Raw genomic sequence first — 19,637 nt, 5'->3', positions numbered from 1 at the left:
ACGCAAAAAATCCTTTCATGTAATTATAACTAAAGTAAGAAAAACGTGGAAGTAGTATCTTGATTATTTGGCTGAAGGGATACGCAAGCGAGCGCGTCCTACATCTTGCCGCCAAATGTAGTTGGCTTTCGGTCATTGGTTGCGAGGAAAACTAACCTCCCCCCCCCCCCCCCCCCAAATACAAAACAAGGTACAATTTACGAGAAAAACTACGATTAAAACCTACATCAATACAGAATAGAATAGCAAGTGAAATTCCAAAAGAAAAACAACCGAAAATTCAGCCTTTTTGTTGCAGGTGAAAATACTTTGAAGGGCGGCTTTATAGTAAGAGAAGTGGAGACAACTTAGATAAATGTATTGCCCCTAAAACAGTCCCACAATGCAATATAATGCCATCTCGACCCAATATTTTCTCAACCTCGGATAGCAGAGCCTCATAACGAAGGTAAAAAAATATATAAAATATAAAAATATAAAATATATAAAAAATAATACGATTTGGTTAATGCATTTAAAGGTCTGGGAACGGGAATGGGCTGGCATCGATAACGAAAATATTTCACACTCAAATTACAAACTGCAGATTTATTTTCTCTTTTTTATTTTATATTTATATAACTTTAATAACGAGGGTTCATTATAACTTTGTTCTTCTATAGTGTTTGTTAAAAATATATGTAGAGGATGTCACACGGTGGCGCGAAGATATGAAGTTTATCTTCGAGTGGTGGAAATATTCACACGATCGAGTGAACGCAGCGAACGAGTGAAATATTTTTCACCACTCGAAGATAAACTTCATATCATATAGACAAATCCACAAAGAAAAACTATGATTACAACGCTCCTCAAGTGAGCGGGAAAACATCGCAAGTGACGTCATCGATATTCTCACTAGTGAAGAGATGGAAAATATGTTACTCAGGTCCCGGATGTAGTTTGTATAAAAAGTGGCGTATTTCCCAGTAAAACACTCTATAAATATACATATATACATGTAAAAAGAGTATAAATACCAGTTAAAAAATTTAAAAACTAACTATACATAGAAGAGATAACTAGCTAAAAACTAGTGTGAGCTGCGTCGGTGTTTCTAATGAAACAGTGATGATAAATATACATATATACATGTAAAAAAAGTAAAAATACAAGTTAAAAGAATCAAAAAACTAACTATACATAGAAGAGATAACTAGCTAAAAACTAGTGTGATCTGCGTCGGTGTTTCTAATGAAACAGTAATGATAAAAGGGTAAATTTTACACCGTGAAGAGATGAAAGAATGAAAAAACTTACTGACGTTTCGGACGCTAGTCCTTCGTCGGAGTAAACACATACAGTCAATGTCATTAACGTTGTCCACCGAAAAAAGGCATTTACACATTTAGACAATTACACATTTAGACATTTACACATTTACACATTTACACATTTAGACTAAGTGAGCCTGAACTTTAAATGTAATATTCAACTCGTGAATCGAAAATCCAGAATGCCCTGATCATTTAGTGAGGATTTAAGATGGAGAATTGTACTTCAGCGTTTGTTTTACGCCAGAACGTTCGAGGAAACACGTGATATTTCTTTTAGTCTAAATGTGTAAATGTGTAGATGTCTTTTTTTCGGTGGACAACGTTAATGACATTGACTGTATATAACATGCATACTAAGCCATTCATAATGATCTAAAGTTTATTGGTCATTCCGAGGTCGAGAGAGAAAATGTCGCGTATTTCGTCCCCTACAGCCCCACAATGCACTGCAATGCGAACTCGACCCAGTATTTTCCTCAACCTCGGAATGGCTAACAGTTGTTCTAAAAATGTTTCCAAAAAAGAAACAAACCGTGACCAAAAATGCTGAGTAAATATAAACCCATGGTTTCTCATCTGCATGCTCATGGGTTAATACGAGTACGTTGTGCTCAGTATCACATGGTCTATTTTTAGCAGTCGAAAGGAAGTTATTATTATCATTACAGCACGATCCAGTTTCACAAATAGTGGATAAAATTAATACTAATATTTTATATTTTTGTGTTTTACCTTAGAAAGTTAATTAAAAACATTTTGCTACTTTCTAAATTGTTTTTCTTGTTCATGAATGTTTTGAAATAAACTTGAAATTACTGGAAGTTACTCGACGACTACGTGGTTTCAGAACTTTAATCATCTAATCTTTTAACATCATCTTCTGTTACTTTTGCTTGTTCGAAATCTAGAGATAACTGTGATACAAACGTTACTATCTAAAGAAAAAAGCGACAAATCGAGAAACGGTATAACGTACTCGTAGCTGGTGTTACTTGACTGAATGAATTTACATTAAGGCGTTTCCGTACTTATATACTTATTCATTCAAAAAGCGTGCACTAAGGTCGAGATAAAAGAATCCTATTATTCTATTGTATTTCTTTGTTCCAAAGTATTTTCGTAAACGAAACAATGAACTAGTAGCTTTTGCACATCTAATATGTCAGATATGCGGTAACTGATTCATCTGATTCATCTTGCTCTAGAAAATAACCTTTACTTTGCAATCAAAATATATCTCAGAAAACCAAAGATTTCGTCTAACAAGCTGTTACATGTCACAATACCGCCGTGCAAGGCCGAGCATTTTTAATTCTATTAAAGCATTACCTAAGGTACGATATGATGGATTTTCACTGGATTCCTTCCAAGACAAAAGCATCTGGAAGGCTTTTTCTCTTATTTCTGCATAATGTATGTTGTCTCTTAAAATTTCTTCTATCTTACTGTTACAAACTCCAAGTTTTCTACCAAGACGTTGCCAAATTGTGATGATTTCTCCAGCAAGTTCATCTAGCTCCTCTTCTAATGGTGTAAGTGAAAGGTTTCTTTCCATTTTCCGTCTCTTTTTAGGTATGCCACCTGTAAAACGACGTACAGATAAGATATCTGTTAAAAAATGTCCAGTGTCCAATGTCCATGACAAATTTTTGTGAAGTGAAATGATTTAAAACTTTATGTTTTATATAGCACCTTTATGGTCGAAGGCGTTTACAAACATGAGAGATATTTAGTATAAGGTGTCAGTACTAAGGGTTGTCATTGTCCGGGTTTCTTTACGTCCTCAGTGGTTCTTTGAAAATGTATGTGGTATGTGCAGATGAAGTTTTTAAACTTAAAAGTGGTTATATTTGAAGAAAAAAAGAAGTCAGTAAGTTGCTCACATACGGCCTAGATGGGTCAGATGGGTGGGTCGGTTGGTCGGTCAGTCAGTTTCTAACGACAGCTAGTCAAGCTTAGATATCATATCTATCACGCTATCTAAGAATTACTTCTAAAGACAGCTTGTCAAGCTTAGATATCATGTCTATCACGCTATCTAAGAATTACTTTTAAAGACAGCTTGTCAAGCTTAGATATCATATCAAAAAAATACTTTGATAGGTTTTCAAACCTGTTGCTCCATTGCCGTGACTGTTCGTTTCCAATTGATGAGTTTCAACCTGGACCTGGGACTACAAAGATATGCAATAACATCAAAAACATGCAAATACAAGGAGAAAAGGAAGAGTTGGTGGTAAATAGGGGGTTAATCTTGTACTGCTAGTTGATACAAAAAGATGGCATAAAATTACTGTAACTCCTTTAAATTTCATTTTGATATTTTCAAACTTGCATCCGTTCAATAAGTTATCGAACGGATTCAATTTGTAAATCTCAAACAATCAATACTTCTAATTTACTTACACTATTGTTTGGTTTGGGAAACCAGTGTGAATATGTCTCCTCTCTTATCAAGGTGTCTGGGTTCGTGTCATCCTCATAACATTCTGCTCCACCAAGCTTCAACTCTTCCTCACTGACAAAGTGCTGACATGAATCTCTTTTACATCCCTTTGTCTCGTGAGAGCTGCATTCCGACTTTGTACAGACTGGACAGCGAATACCATACTCCAATGCCATGTTTTCCACTCGAGGACACGTGTTTTCCATGGCGGCAAAGATTTCATCAAGCAATTTTCGCACGGACTGACAGAACTTAGTTACTGATGCGCCATCAATGTTTTTCTTGTTGTAGACGGTCACGCATATGGTTCGAACCCCTGAGGTAATACATATGTCAAGATTTCCTTCTTGTCCAACGTTGAACATCCTAATAAATGAAGCATTATAAGATGATACAAGCAAAGAATCAATCAGACAATGTAATTCTCTTTAAGTTGTTGTTGCATCATCATAACGTGGGACAATCACAGAGCGAAGTTCCAGGCTACGAGAAAATGTAGAAAAATTGTAGAAATAGCTTGGTGACAAGGACTGAAGAGAATTGCCTGACAAGTGATGCTCGAATTTCCGCAAAGCCAAGGAATGAACCCCCAATACACTCTGTCTTGTACCTATGCCACCACGCAAACGATAAGCAATGCAAGTGAATAAGTACGAAAGCAAACAAGCAAATTAACAAGCAAATAAAGAATGCAAACACCCATACACGTGACGAAAGCAAAGGAAAATATTTATCATGTATTTCTACAAAATCAATGAATTGTATTAAATATACCTGCAAAAGTTCGGGCGAAGCTTTGGTAGACATTCCTTCTTGCCTTGACTTACTTTTGGCCATTCCTTCTTGCCATGTTCAGCAAGAGCTACCAACAACCTTGGAAAGATGCCAATAGGCAAGTGAACACTTTTGAAACGAATGAGCATTGTTGAAGATTTCTGGTCAGCTAGCAGCTTTTCGATGTTCTCAGTTCCCTTGCTGTTACACAACATGCAAGGAACAAGGTACACTTGTTTTTCATTCAGCTTCCACGGACAAATCAGTGAGAACTTCTCCATGATCAGAAGCAAAGAGTCAACTGTGTTTTGCCCATCACTTGCTATGTCACTCCACACATGCTCTACTAGAGCTCGTTGTAAAATACCCTCGTTTTCCAGTTTTCTCCAATAAGCAGCATACGCCTTCCATTCTTCAAATGGCATGACTGTGATGACCTTAACAAACATATCAACCAACCACTGCGTATCGATGAATACTGTTCTTGTTTCTTCAAAGTAAATGATTGTCTTTAAGTCATGCAGGTAGTTTAACAGTGTCGTAAACTCGATGGATTCTATGGCTGTGTTGACGTTGCATTGGGTAGCGATCCCCTTAGCTTCTTCCAAATTAACGTACTTCTTCTGCTCTTTCTCTACAAGTCTTGAAAGCTCCTCCTCAAATCGCAGCCAGCTGACTGGAATATCTTCATTTACTTGGGGAAGCAATTTAGATAGTTCTTCAACATCCGTCTTCAATCTTTTGGCAGATTCATCTTGTACTTCTTTGTTTCCTGATAATTTGTTATCAACGGTGTAGACATTTGGTACAACGTGCTTGCCATAGGGGTTTTCAGGGCGAGTCAAAAACTCACACAATTCTCGAGCAACTTTCTTCGGGTCTTGATTACATACATCTGCATGAGTGCAAACTACAAATACTGGTGGCAATGCCACTTGGGTTCTGTAGTCAACAGAGTCAACTTCCTTTTTCAAGTTCGTATACGATGAAATACAAGAAAGCCAAAACTCTTGAGCGTCCAAATATGTCATTTTAAAAGGATTTTTGAGTTTCCTTTCTGAGTTGCCATGCTTTACCTTTGGCTGCGCATCCGAACGAAGGTCATTTTCTAAGCTATGAACCAATATATAGATTGACTTTGAAGATATAAATAACGGGAGAATGACTTCGTAAATTTGCTGTCCAGCAAAATCAAGTGTTTTTAAGGAGATTTCGTTTTCGTTTGTTCTCTGGCCGCCCGTCTTGTCCCTGATGCGTTTGTCAAGTAAATATTGTATTTCTTTTGGAATTTGTACTAGTTCATTAAAGATTGATTCTTGTAACCCGCTTGTACTTTCTTTTACTGATTCTCCAATTTCAGGTTCTTCATGTTCTAAACCTTGTTGATTTGCATGATGGTCGGCAACCGCTTGATAATTGGTAGCAGTCTCAGCGACTAGTTTGCCTTCTCTTGTCTGAATTTTTACGAGGTCCTGAGCCATACATTCAACAATACGATTATTTAGCAAATCGTTTTTGCCATCACTTTCCTCAAACCAAAAATTATCTTGTGGTATGCAAAAGGCCTTCTGAATTCCAATTCCAATAGTGCTCTCTTCAGAAGCATCGAACTCCTCTCCTTCAAAAATAAACAAAAATGAATAAATGAATAAATGAATAAATGAATAAATGAATAAATGAATAAATGAATAAATGAATAAATGAATAAATGAATAAATGAATAAATGAATGAATGAATGAATGAATGAATGAATGAATGAATGAATAGATGAATAGATGAATAGATGAATAGATGAATAGATGAATAGATGAATAGATGAATAGATGAATAGATGAATAGATGAATAGATGAATAAATAAATCGTTCCCTCACACAACAAATCACACTTTTTATCCATGCCTTATTTCTAAGATATCCCCTCTTTGAAAAAAATCAATGGTAATCTGTCATTATATACCTTTTAAAGATTTCAACAGGCTTGTCTTTCCTGCACGGGGTGGTCCTACTACTGTTACCAGCACACGCCTATTTTTTGTTTTACCCCTTGTAAGGGCTTCTTTGTAAGCTTCCAAGGCCTCAGAACTACTGGCAAGAATCTCAGGAGGTTTTGTTGTAGCTGCTTCTGCTCCTGCTTCTGCTTCTGCTTCATCATGAAATGAATTAACATCAGAGTGTAATCAATATCAATCATTGTCCTTAATATACAATAGAGCACCGAAGTGATGATTTCACAAAGATATTTCTAATAACTTTAAGATTTTGGTAATAGAATTCTGGAAATGCATTTGGTGATGACATTAGTAATCCAGCAAAAGCTCTTTAAAATAAGTAAGAACCAAATTGTTTTGAAGTCAGTAACAGTCATGTGATTATGTCTTGCAAATGGCCTCCTATTAGTGACTTCATTAACTCTGAATCATTAGAGTGAAGGCATTTAACCCGTGAAATAAAAATTATTAGTCAATGTGTAATAATCAAATAGACACAAAAGAAAACAATGGAATTAGGGTCTACTAAAGTGTATTAGTCTAATATCTATTGCACGGGTTTAATGACTTCACTCTAGTCAAATAGACACAAAAGAAAACAATGGAATTAGGGTCTACTAATGTGTATTAGTCTAATATCTATTGCACGGGTTTAGTGACTTCACTCTAGTCAAATAGACACAAAAGAAAACAATGGAATTAGGGTCTACTAAAGTGTATTAGTCTAATATCCATTTCACGGGTTTAATGACTTCACTTTAATTAGTTGGAGAAGTATTATTATAAGTAATGGCATGTCATACGCTTACTTTGTAATAAAAATCAGCATGTGAGATGAGTGTTCTATGTTGCAAATATAGAATGTAGTAGTAGTGCATGTGGAGGGAACCTCACAGAAGAGCCTCCTATGGGGAGTGAATTGGTTGTAAAATAAGTTTTTTTAATAAGCTTATTATGAGTTTTAATATTATGATTACAGAGAAACATCAATCAAAATATAGTTCTCTTTGGTTAACCTTTCAAAGAGTCATGGAGTTGATTACCATACAGTACTCTAGAAAATCCTGAATATGAAATTTCTTTGTTACCTGTGCACTACTAGCTCTGGAATGCCAAGACTTATAAAGTCACACTAATTGATGGGTTGCAAGCATTCCCAAGAGAGTCAAAAGACAAAAACATGGCGGCCATCTTGATGCTGTTAAAATGGATGCTAATGAGAAGTCTTTTGTTAAAAAGCAACAACATGGCCGCAAAGAGGTGACATGCAATCAAAGAAGGGGTTGAACACATGCACGACGACTACACTCAATGGGTCCCACAAGTGCTATAGGGTCTTGAACAGTGTCTAGTAGGGAGTCATTGCGTCAAGTATAAGATTTCTACTTGGTCAATGTGACCCATTCATGTAAAAAGTTGAAAAAACCATTAAAGGGTCTATTTTGTATTGTGAGAGGGACTATATATAGGGCTGTTTGTACCAAAGCTGGACCATCAAAAGTTATGCATCATGTTTAATTGATCTAACCCAATGTCTTTGGGGTCTGTAATGCATGATGGTAAATCTGCTTCTCTGATGCTATTAGTTCTTCATTAACCCTTTGAACTTGACTTTCAAATGATTTACTATTAGAATTGTACTTGTCAAAAGTAAAAATCTCCACATGTGGAGCTATTAATATATTCACACTTTTCTTATAATGAACAATGAAATTATAATAGCTAAGGCCTATTTTAGCTTACCTAAACTGTAACCTTCAGCTTTTACTGGGAATGGAATAAGTACCTCTTCTTTTGTTTTTTCTTCCTCTGATTGATTGCCATCGGATAAAGGGGTAGTAAGAAGTTCATCAATAGCTTTTTCCCAAGCTACTTGGGAACTAGGAGCATAAAAATGTACGATCCTCAGTAAAGTGTTTTTGATTTCTTCCCACCTGCGTATAAACTCCTCATCGGTTATACCCTCCATTTGATGGACAAGCATATTTCTATATCGATTCAGTCTTTCCAGGTCTGCAGACAATGGTGTCGGTAATTTACAGAGAGTTCTAAGATGCATACGAAGTAACAAAAAATCCCAATAATCTGAACTAACATGAGAGGCAGAACGTGGAAACATTCTCCTCCTCATCTTCATTCTCAAGATATGCGGATTCTTTTCTAGAGCATTTGCTAGATTTTCTGGAGGAATAAAGAAATCAAACAATTCTCTTAGAACTCTGGTTCCTCCCGATAATATCAGTCTTAAAAGTCTACTGTAGTTACTCCATGCAAGTGAATTTCCAAAGACATCCTCAACGCTAACAGAATTGCTCATCGTGATCTTTTTTCTAAGTAGAAAACACAATTTCTTTATCTTTTACGACGCCATATTGGTCACACTAATTCAATCAATCCTAGAATTCATTGCGCACTCATTTCCTAGAAAACGTGAGACATTTTTGAGAATCGTTTATAAAGCTTTATTCTCATTATTCTTGAAGTCTACAAGTCTAGAAATAATCAGACTCACAAACAGTTTGATCGAAAAATTTTCTTCTCCCACATAAAAAAAAAACAAACAAAAAAACAAAATAAGAGAAATGCCGTTCCACTCGGGTTATTTTTAGACTACGTCTCTTCCTCGTTCCTAGTCCTCACGATTCCCCAATAATACAGGAAGCCCAATTACCTGGATCTACAGACTGCCGGAAGTTAAGTCGCGACATTATAAAATGATTCATTTAGTAATTTCGCTCTTTTCTAGTGAAGTTACAGAGTGAATAATTTTTAAATGTTTGAAAATTCAGCAGCCTTTACGAGCCTTTAACTTGATGTTCAACATTTCTTTTATAACGACGGTTCTATTGAATAAACCTTTTCGGTCTCGGTCGGGGTAGAGGGATTTTGTCCCTTTTTTTACCGACTTTAAAAAAGTGAACTCAAGGGACAACAGTTTTAAAAACCCGAAAAATTACTAGAACTAAATAGGGAACCGATCATTTTTTACCTGGGAGGGTGGGGGGACTGGTGGAAAACAGGGTGGCCCTTCATAATTTTCTAGCAGCCCCCCCCCCCCCGAATGAACCAGTATTTCTTTGGCTGCCCCCTCGCCATACCTAGAGAAAAGTGTAACTCGAGGCCTTTTTTGCCTGCCTTCCCCCCCCCCCCCCCCTTTGGAGCCTTTTTTTTTTGATGCCCCCCCCCCCCCCCCCCCAAGCTAAAAAATGATCGGTCTCTAGCACGAAACAGTAAAAAATTCCATGGTTGCCTATACCACTAATTAGTTTGTGTTTTTTTTTTCACGGGTTTTTGGGTGCACTGTATCCCTCTATTGGGACCTCACAATTGGTCAATAACCAAGGTATTCATTCTATCAAACAAGGTTATTGTTGTTTTGAAGCAGTGTGTCCAGCAGGTTTTTATGTTCAACATCTTGTCCTGTAAGTAACCAAGCTATTTTTTGTTACTGTCATAATAATGACTTTATTCAGCTCGAGTTTTGACCAAAGGTAAATGAAGATGGGACTGATACGTTCTGGAAAGTGAATCCTCCTTGTGCTTCAATACGCTTCGACTCTGAAAAACAAAAACAAAGGTATTACTGAGGTCTTCCACCTCTTATGCAGCCGACCTCCGCAGCCAGTTTTCAAGTCTCTTAAAGGGGGACTAGCACGAAAATCGTTCGAATTTTATCCCAGCTGTTGTATTTTGTAATCAAAATATCTTCTAGTTTTATACTTAGTATTGAAGAAAAGATACCATAAAATGATTCTAACCACAAGTTATGTACGTTAAGTCCCTAAGCGGAACTTTGAGCTTAATAAAATTTAAGTAAAACTTGAAGTTATTTACAATGAAATGTATAGAGCGATGTTCAGTGTTGGGTGTACGACGTCACAGACACCGATAGAAATTTGTAAAAAAATGATACTTCACATTGGAATATAAAGAGAAAACTTTAACCAGTGATTATTAAAGCCTTAAAGATTATTCCATTGAAGTTTCAGCTGAAGTAAATTTTGGAAGATTTTCGTGCCACTTTAATGTCTTAGAGTGCTTACTATACATCCGTGAAAAAGTTACCTAAGAAAATTGTACAAATTGGTGCAAAGTTTAGCAAATTTGTACACAAATTTGTGCGATTTCTTCAGGGACGGCGGAACCGGGGGGGGGGGGGGGGGGGGGGCTGAAATTTTAATACATTTTCACTAAACTCAGCCCACCCACCTTGCCATACAATGTCACTATTGAGCCCCCCGCAATCAAAAAACTGCTCCGCCGTCCTTGTTCTTACGAAGTTGTTCACGGATACCTGGTATGCACTCTACTTAAAAGGATTTTTTCCATTAATTTAAGCCAACTTCCAATAGTCTATACATGTTTTTTTGTATCTAATTTTATAGGCCCTGACAAACGGTCCCAACCTTTGACCCAGCATTTTAACCCAAAATTGTTGGAAAACCATGAAAAAACAGTCACAACATTTGACCCAAAAATTGTTGGAAAACCATGATAAAACAGTCACATTTGACCCAAAAAATGTTAGATAAATGTTGGGTCGCATGTTTGGACCGCTTGTCAGGCCCTTATGAAGCAGCCAGATGTCAACGTTCCAAGGAGAGAACCCACCTCTCCCACTAATACCCAATTTAGCAACAAACCTCTATTCAAGATCTACTTAACACATTCCCAAGGGTGGCCACTTAACAGAGGTTCGGCCACTTCGTAACATGCATTATATCTTACTCTCAAGTCTATCTTACATTCATGTGTATGTAAAAAAAGCTAGACATTTTATTTTACCTGCTGCTGCAGTTCTTTGGTCAGCGATCATAAACACTTGCTGAAGTTCGTTATTTTGTTCCTTGGTCAGCGCATTCATCATGGCAGCATACCATTGTGGGTCACGTGACTGAAGCGCTTCAATGAGATGGAGAAAATCATTGACATGATATAAAATTATTTTCGAATCATGCAACTTGGGTCACAAGTAATATATACAGTATACATATATAGCAGAGGCGTAGCCGAGTGATTGTATATGATACAACACGGACACGAATACTGTAGATTGCTTATCAAACGTCTAGGTTAGTTCCTTTGTGTTTCACTAAAATTTTCAAAATTAAAGTGAATTTGGCCAAAAAAATCCAACTTAAAGTTTATGCAAATGAACACAGTTTTGTATCAGATTTACAACACTCTTCACGGTCGTGATTTCTGTTGAGTTTTCCTCATGAGTTATTCATGAGTTTGATAAAGTTGATTATAATGGTGAGAGGCAATAAATAATAATAAATAAATGAGATAGAGTACAAACACTATTGATGGGTTGCAAGCATTCCCAAGAGAGTTAAAAGACAAAAACATGGCGGCCATTGTGGTACCGTTAACAATGGATGCTAATGAGAAATCTTTTGTAACGTGCAAACGAAGAATAAGTGTGTAATATAAATACCACTAAATACTGATAAATTATTTTCTATTGTTTTATTAGCACTATTTACTACTAAATAGTGAAAAGTGGTTTGCTTTTTTAGTGTTTGTACTCTATTAAGAATAATGAAATAATTATAATAAATAAATGATCATTGGGAGACAAGTTGTAGAAGGGATGTCCTTCCCTAGGCAATGTCTTGTTCTGCCCTGATCCCAAGTCTTCCCATCATGCATTGCAACTTTACCTAATAGGGTTGATTTAAATGCCATATATTCATCCATGCTTTCTTCATCTATTGCTGTTGTGTATCCTTCGAGGGGTGTCTCTTCTTCATCGTCATCCTCATCTTCATCGGCAAGGTGGTCAGATGCCTACATCAACGAAGAATCAATATTGCATTCAATCATTTTTTTCTGTGCTATAATACAATTTATAATACACTCTACAAAATTATTCGATTCTGATTGGACAAGAGGAGTACAATTAAATCCCAAATTGTACTCTGAAGAGTCCCAATTAAGTTGCGTAATTTTGTTGAGTGTATTATAAACGAAAAATCGCACAATCTTCTCGCACAATTCGGAATTTATAGAAACTCGTGATGTTTTGAAAGTTCTCAAATTGAACTCGCCTAAAAGCTCGTCCAATTTTCAGAACTTTCAAAACATCACTCGTTCCTATAAATTCCGAATTGTACTCGAGATCGTGCGATTTCCTAGACAAATCAAGAGAAAACAAATCAAAATGAAAGGATCACAGTGAAACAAATAATGACTGAATGACAAGCCTTGACCAAATATGGCGTCACGCTGTAACGCAAACATCACATGTCCCGTGACGCCAATGAAATATTCTAACCCCCCGGGTAGCGTTACACAAGGTCTTTCGTTTGACAAGAAGGGGTTGTTTCCTTCGTATAATACCAAAACAAACCTCAATTTCAACACATTAACGAAAGACCACGACAAATCACTCAAGAAGTGACGGAATAACAGTAGTGAAAGATTTTCTGATTCCAAAACTGCAAACCTCTGCTATCAGGCAATTAAAATAGAGCGACTCTTAATTCTGTGTGGAATGGACGCCTTCATCTTGTGTGCATCGTTTTCCCATTCCAGACTACGTGTCATTCTCTTGAGAATAAGATTCTTTGTTTGAGTTGTATCCATATTCATGTGTCTTCTCATGTGCAACCGTTAAACAAAGAAATGATACTCTAGGGAATGACACGTGGTCTTGAGAATAAGATTCTTTGTTTGAGTTGTATTCATATTCATGTGTGTTCTCATGTACAACCGTTAAACAAAGAAATTATACTCTAGGGAATGACACGTGGTCTTGAGAATAAGATTCTTTATTTGAGTTGTATCCATATTCATGTGTCTTCTCATGTGCAACTGTTAAACAAAGAAATGATACTCTAGGAAATGACACGTGGTCTTGAGAATAAGATTCTTTGTTTGAGTTGTATCCATATTCATGTGTTTTCTCATGTGCAACCATTAAACAAAGAAATGATACTATATGACACTCTAGGGAATACTTTTTTATGTCACCTGAAATGGGAAACATTATTATTATATAGATATCGATGAAATACCAGGTTTTCTCTAGTGTCAAAAACTTGATATCTTTCACCAGTGGAAGATACCATATCTTTCACATGTGAAGATATCACTGTTGACATAGTAACGTATTTTAATAAAGAATTTTTGAGCTTTTGTTTTATTTAAGTTTCATCGATATCTATTTAATAAACAGAACATTACATGGCCGCTTGGAGATATGAATTTTATCTTCTCGTGTTCAATTTAGATATCTCACTCAATTAAATATCAATCGAACACTCGAAGATAAAATTCGTATCTCCGCGCGCCCATGTAATATCCTCTATTTCCTAAGCTAAAGAGACATCTATTAGAAGGTTTTGCGTATTATTGTGGTGTAACTGCATCATAAAGTTTCTCAGACTCTTAGTCCTACAAAATTTATTTTCCTTGCTTACTGTACCTTCTTTGCTAAGTTCTCGATGTACTCCACTTCATCTTCATTTATTTCATCTTCATCACTTTCTAGTTCATCTATAAAACATATAAAAATATGTAAATATTCTGTACAAAGTCGAGGCTACCTCTGTGCAACTGCGAGCTTGAAACTGCAGTATTGATTCATATTAATTAACTATACGTCTTGTGTGTGTACAGTTTACCTTCTTCAAATTCTTCATCCCCATCATCACTATCTTCTTCTTCTCCTCCTCGGTCTGAAGTGAATAAGGAATAATCATCTATTAAAAACAACTTACTAATATCAAGATGCTCTTTTCATGTCAGCCCAGAGGTTGTTTCAGGGTTTGATCTGTGAGTTAGCCATGCCCTGACTTAGATCAGCCCAGAGGTTGTTTCAGGGTTTGATCTGTGAGTTAGCCATGCCCTGACTTAGTTCAGCCCAGAGGTTGTTCCAGGGTTCGATCTGTGAGTTACCCATGCCCTGACTTAGATCAGCCCAGAGGTTGTTTCAGGGTTCGATCTGTGAGTTAGCCATGCCCTGACTTATATCAGCCCAGAGGTTGTTTCAGGTTTTTTTCTGTGAGTTAGATGTGCCCTGACTTAGTTCAGCCCAGAGGTTGTTTCAGGGATTTTTCTGTGAGTTAGATGTGCCCTGACTTAGTTCAGCCCAGAGGTTGTTTCAGGGTTCTATCTGTGAGTTAGCCATGCCCTTACTTAGATCAGCCCAGAGGTTGTTTCAGGGTTTCTTCTGTGAGTTAGATGTGCCCTGACTTAGTTCAGCCCAGAGGTTGTTTCAGGGTTTTTTCTGTGAGTTAGATGTGCCCTGACTTAGTTCAGCCCAGAGGTTGTTTCAGGGTCTTTTCAGTCAAAAATAATCAGTTGGTACCTTTTCAATTTATCAAATGAATGGTGGAAGTAAATTTTGATATATTATATTATACAACTACCACTCCCTGTACGGGGCTCTTCCATAAGGTTCACTCCACACGCACTACCCCTACATTATATATTTACAATATACAACACTCAACTCTCATGTCGATTTTTATGGAGGGAGATAAACCAGAGAACCTGGAGAAAAACCCTCGTGGCAAGAGAGAGAACAACACATCAAACAAACTCGACTCTCATGTTGATTTATATGGAGGGAGGAAAACCAGAGAACCTGGAGAAAAACCCTCGTGGCAAGGGAGAGAACAACACATCAAACAAACTCAACTCACATGTTGATTTTTATGGAGGGAGGAAAACCAGAGAACCTGGAGAAAAACCCTCGTGGCAAGGGAGAGAACAACACATCAAACAAACTCAACTCACATATGACCTAGTCTGAGCAGGGGCTTGAACCAGGACCACAGTGGAGGCGAGCTGTAAACCACTACACAACCCATGCCACCTAAATCTGCCTTGGGGATTAATTCTCAGTGAAAACCAATTTCAAAGCATGCCGTTGAAATGTCTGAGTTTGCAGAACATCGAAAAGTGCAGGAATTGGTGTTGATGATGGTGCCGTTGATGAAGCAGATTTCAATAACGTTAATATTAGAAGTCACATTTTAAGTGTACCTTGAGGGAACATGACCAAAAGGAGCAACTAATACAGTTAAAAATCCTACTTCCATCAATAAGATATCCCTAGAGAGAAGGAAAAAGAATTATTCTTTGGACATTTAGTATTAATGAAGAATCGTAGAAATAAAATCAGAAAATTGGAATATAAAGAAAAATTCTAAATCTCACCACTGAAACCACAAAAATGTTTGTCCAACCTGGATGGTCAATGAAATAATTGAGTATAAAAGGTATTAAAGATTTAAAAAGTATTACAAAATATCCCTTAAACATTCTTTAATTTCCTCACCATTTCCTTTTTACAGTGAAGACACTCGAACCATGAACACTTGACTTTATTCAGATTTTTATTTTCTGAGCTTTTTACTGCTTCAAACCCTCTAAAAAAGTAGGATTGAACTCAAATATGCCATGTGATCAAAAGATAACTTATTTCTAAATGATTCACTCAAGGGATGCATGTTAAAAAAAGTAGTAAAAAAGCACAAAGTGTTCATGGTTAGAGTGTCCTCACTGTAACTGTTCAATCAAACTCTTTCTTTTCTTTCACTTCTTCCATTCCAATAACACAATTTCCCATCACATTTTACCATGATTATAACCTGATGGCAAAATAGAAAAAAAAACCATGCTATTTATTTTCATCTGACCAATCAATTACCATCATTTTTTCTTTCACTTCTCCCAGCGGCGATCCAGGGGAGGAGTGCAGGTTGTGCACACCCTTCCCTGTTTCAACTTTGTGTCCCTATTTTGAAGACAACCAATACTGTTTTTTCCCTTTGATTCTAAGGCTACAACTCTCCCTGGGTTAACTTTCTGCAAAGCACCCCTCCCTGAACAAAATCCTGGATCCGCCCCTGTCTCCTATCCCATTAACACAATTTCCCATTCCATTTTACCATTATAACCTAATAGCAATATGAAAAAAAAAATCCAAATCATTTTTTATGTCTGAACAATCAATTCCAATATTTATTTTCTTTCACTTCTCTCATCCCATTAGCTAAATTTCCCATCCCATTTTAACAATGATTATAACTTGATAGCAAAATAGTAAAAAAATTCCTAGTCTTTATTTTCATTAGACCAATCATTCACATACTTTTTCCTTTTTTTTCTCTCATGCCTTTAACTCAATTATCCCATCCCATTTTACCATCATAACCTGATAGCAAAAAGAAAAAAAATTCTATCTCATTTTTTCTATCTGACCAATCAATAGCCTACTTCCGAGATATGCTTCGCTTTGTCACGCACAAGTATGAGGCTACATGCTAAATTAAATTTATTCTTACCACCTGTCACGAATGACTGAGCATTTGGCACGTAGCCTCAAACTGAAACCTTTCTGTGTGACAAGCAAAGCATATCTCGGAAGTGGGCTATTCCCATATTTATTTTCTTTTAATTCTCCCATCCCATTAATAACCCATTTATCCCATTCCATTTTAATATTACTACCTGATAGACAGAGTAATAGAGAAACCACAGCATGAAAAATGAAACAGAATCTCTCCAGGAATCCATTGAAAAGGCCAGAAGAGATATCATCATACCAACGAGACAAAGCAGTTCCATTCCTGTCTCTATGTCCAAGCCAAGATGGGGCATAAACCATAGCAATGTAGGCTTATTCATTAAATTGTCCAAAGTTGTCACATACTCTACAAAACAAATACTAGGCAGCTCAAGGTGCGGTCCTTTCGTCAAAAATAAATGTTTGATTCTCAATAAAAGCTCAATTTTTCAATGCAGATGACCCTCTGCTTCTGAAGCTTCATGATAATGATTATATGGCCACTTAAACAAGTTGTCTTCTAAGGTTATCAGGAGCAGTAGTACACTCACATCTCTTCTCTGGAGTCACAGGTTTGATTCCTGGGCTCACGTGTGAGTAGAGTTTGCTACAGTAGATTAAAAATAACCTTGATGCTAATCAGTCAGCTAACTCACAGATTGAACCCTGAAACAACCTCTGGGCTGATCTAAGTCAGGGCATGGTTAACTCACAGATAGAACCCTGAAACAACCCCTGGGCTGATCTAAGTCAGGGCATGGCTAACTCACAGATTAAACCCTGAAACAACCTCTGGGCTGATCTAAGTCAGGGCATGGTTAACTCACAGATCAAACCCTGAAACAACCTCTGGAATGATCTAAGTCAAGGCATGGCTAACTCACAGATTAAACCCTGAAACAACCTCTGGGCTGATCTAAGTCAGGGCATGGCTAACTCACAGAAAGAACCCTGAAACAACCTCTGGGCTGATCTAAGTCAGGGCATGGTTAACTCACAGATCAAACCCTGAAACAACCTCTGGAATGATCTAAGTCAGGACATGGCTAACTCACAGATCAAACCCTGAAACAACCTCTGGGCTGATCTAAGTCTCGGCATGGCTAACTCCCAGATTGAACCCTGAAACAACCTCTGGGCTGATCTAAGTCAGGGCATGGCTAACTCACAGATTGAACCCTGAAACAACCTCTGGGCTGATCTAAGTCAGGGCATGGCTAACTCACAGATCAAACCCTGAAACAACCTCCGGGCTGATCTAAGTCAGGGCATGACTAACTCACAGATTGAACCCTGAAACAACCTCTGGGCTGATCTAAGTCAGGGCATGGCTAACTCACAGATTGAACCCTGAAACAACCTCTGGGCTGATCTAAGTCAGGGCACAGCTAACTCACAGATCAAACCCTGAAACAACCTCCGGGCTGATCTAAGTCAGGGCATGCCTAACTCACAGATTGAACCCTGAAACAACCTCTGGGCTGATCTAAGTCAGGGCATGGCTAACTCACAGATTGAACCCTGAAAGAACATGAGGGCTGATCTAAGTCAGGGCATGGCTAACTCACAGATTGAACCCTGAAACAACCTCTGGGCTGATCTAAGTCAGGGCATGGCTAACTCACAGATTGAACCCTGAAACAACCTCCGGGCTGATCTAAGTCAGGGCATGGCTAACTCACAGATAGAACCCTGAAAGAACATGAGGGCTGATCTAAGTCAAGGCATGGCTAACTCACAGATTGAACCCTGAAACAACGTCTGGGCTGATCTAAGTCAGGGCATGGCTAACTCACAGGTTGAAGACTGGAGAAAATCTAACAAACTTTACTTACAGGTGATGCAGAGTCCAAGAATTAAACCTGAGACCCCAGACGTAAAAGATGAGTGTACTGCCATTAAATCATTCCACCCTTGATCTCCAACCTTAATCAAGTCTTATGTTTCATACAATTAACATTTGTGACTTCGTTTGTTACCCAACCCACCCCTCCCCTCCTAAGAACCTCAATGACCCATTCATTATATTGATTGACTATCGAATATTCTTCAAAGGAAATATTATTTTGTGGTCCTACCTTCTTTGAATGCAATCTTCGCAGGCATAATACCATTTCTACCATAGAGACCTATAAAAAATGTAGTCAAAATTTTGAATTATTTAAATTTTTAAAACTTTTTGTATCGATTTTCTCTCCAGACGTCGATTTTAAAACAAAGACTTTTCGTAGAAAAAATATTACATTTTAAGTAAAACTTTGTGAAGTGCTAAAGTAGTGAGATACCTGGTATTTGGATGTAAAGAGAAGAGAATGCAAACAAATATATGGCAGCTATTCCCCATAGAAAAACTTTACGAACTGCAATCTGTTTGCAGTATCCCGCCATATTGGAAGTGCTCCTTCAAGCATGCGCTTGAGCCTGAAGCACAGGTATCCCAAGGGACCTTATCTCTCTGCCTTAATCAAGAAAAAAAACCTGTCATGTAACTAAAGTAAGAAAAATCTTTATAAAACTGCTTTACTTTTTGGACGTGGAAGTAGTATCTTGATTATTTGGCTGAAGGGACACGCAAGCGAGCGCGTCCTACATCTTGCCGCCAAACGTAGTTGGCTTTCGGTCATTGGTTGCGTAAAAAACTAACCTCTCTCCCCCCCCCCCCCCCCCCCCCCCAAATACAAAACAAGGTACAATTTACGAGAAAAACTACGATTAAAACCTACATCAATACAGAATAGAATAGCAAGTGAAATTCCAAAAGAAAAACAACCGAAAATTCAGCCTCTTTGTTGCTGGTGAAAATACTTTG

At 37.4% G+C, this 19,637-nt stretch overlaps 2 protein-coding genes across 6 annotated transcripts; both read right to left on the bottom strand.

Annotated features, from left to right (window-relative positions):
* Positions 1 to 568: 568 nt before the first annotated feature.
* LOC148908917 (uncharacterized) lies at positions 569 to 8,917 on the bottom strand. 2 transcript variants are annotated; one of them, XM_089035010.1, is made up of 6 exons: positions 8,269 to 8,917; positions 6,495 to 6,680; positions 4,537 to 6,154; positions 3,723 to 4,128; positions 3,430 to 3,490; positions 569 to 2,897 (listed from the first exon to the last, which is right to left on the bottom strand). In XM_089035010.1, exons 1-6 carry the CDS (start codon positions 8,840 to 8,842, stop codon positions 2,587 to 2,589), a joined length of 3,156 nt encoding a protein of 1,051 aa, XP_088891136.1. In that variant the 5' UTR covers positions 8,843 to 8,917; the 3' UTR covers positions 569 to 2,586. The 2 variants fall into 2 exon arrangements, with proteins under 2 accessions (XP_088891136.1, XP_088891137.1); XM_089035011.1 differs by having other exon boundaries at positions 6,495 to 6,677.
* Positions 8,918 to 9,963: 1,046 nt separating this feature from the next.
* Positions 9,964 to 19,232, bottom strand: LOC148908916 (importin-7-like). 4 transcript variants are annotated; one of them, XM_089035100.1, is made up of 8 exons: positions 16,993 to 17,093; positions 15,697 to 15,725; positions 15,523 to 15,591; positions 14,157 to 14,210; positions 13,958 to 14,028; positions 12,192 to 12,318; positions 11,311 to 11,427; positions 9,964 to 10,083 (listed from the first exon to the last, which is right to left on the bottom strand). In XM_089035100.1, exons 3-8 carry the CDS (start codon positions 15,533 to 15,535, stop codon positions 9,995 to 9,997), a joined length of 471 nt encoding a protein of 156 aa, XP_088891226.1. In that variant the 5' UTR covers positions 15,536 to 15,591; positions 15,697 to 15,725; positions 16,993 to 17,093; the 3' UTR covers positions 9,964 to 9,994. The 4 variants fall into 4 exon arrangements, with proteins under 4 accessions (XP_088891226.1, XP_088891225.1, XP_088891228.1 ...); XM_089035099.1 differs by lacking the exons at positions 15,523 to 15,591; positions 15,697 to 15,725; positions 16,993 to 17,093 and adding exons at positions 18,907 to 18,957; positions 19,114 to 19,232; XM_089035102.1 differs by lacking the exon at positions 15,697 to 15,725 and having other exon boundaries at positions 16,993 to 17,099.
* Between the last annotated feature and the right edge of the window lie 405 nt (positions 19,233 to 19,637).

Source organism: Actinia tenebrosa, unplaced genomic scaffold (genome assembly GCF_029948245.1).
Source record: "Actinia tenebrosa isolate PJP-AT-01 unplaced genomic scaffold, QUT_ActTen_1.0 PGA_scaffold3__52_contigs__length_22856419, whole genome shotgun sequence".
Lineage (NCBI taxonomy): Eukaryota > Metazoa > Cnidaria > Anthozoa > Actiniaria > Actiniidae > Actinia > Actinia tenebrosa.
The sequence above is the reverse complement of the archived record's forward strand: the minus strand, read 5'-3'. Positions and strand labels throughout refer to the sequence as shown.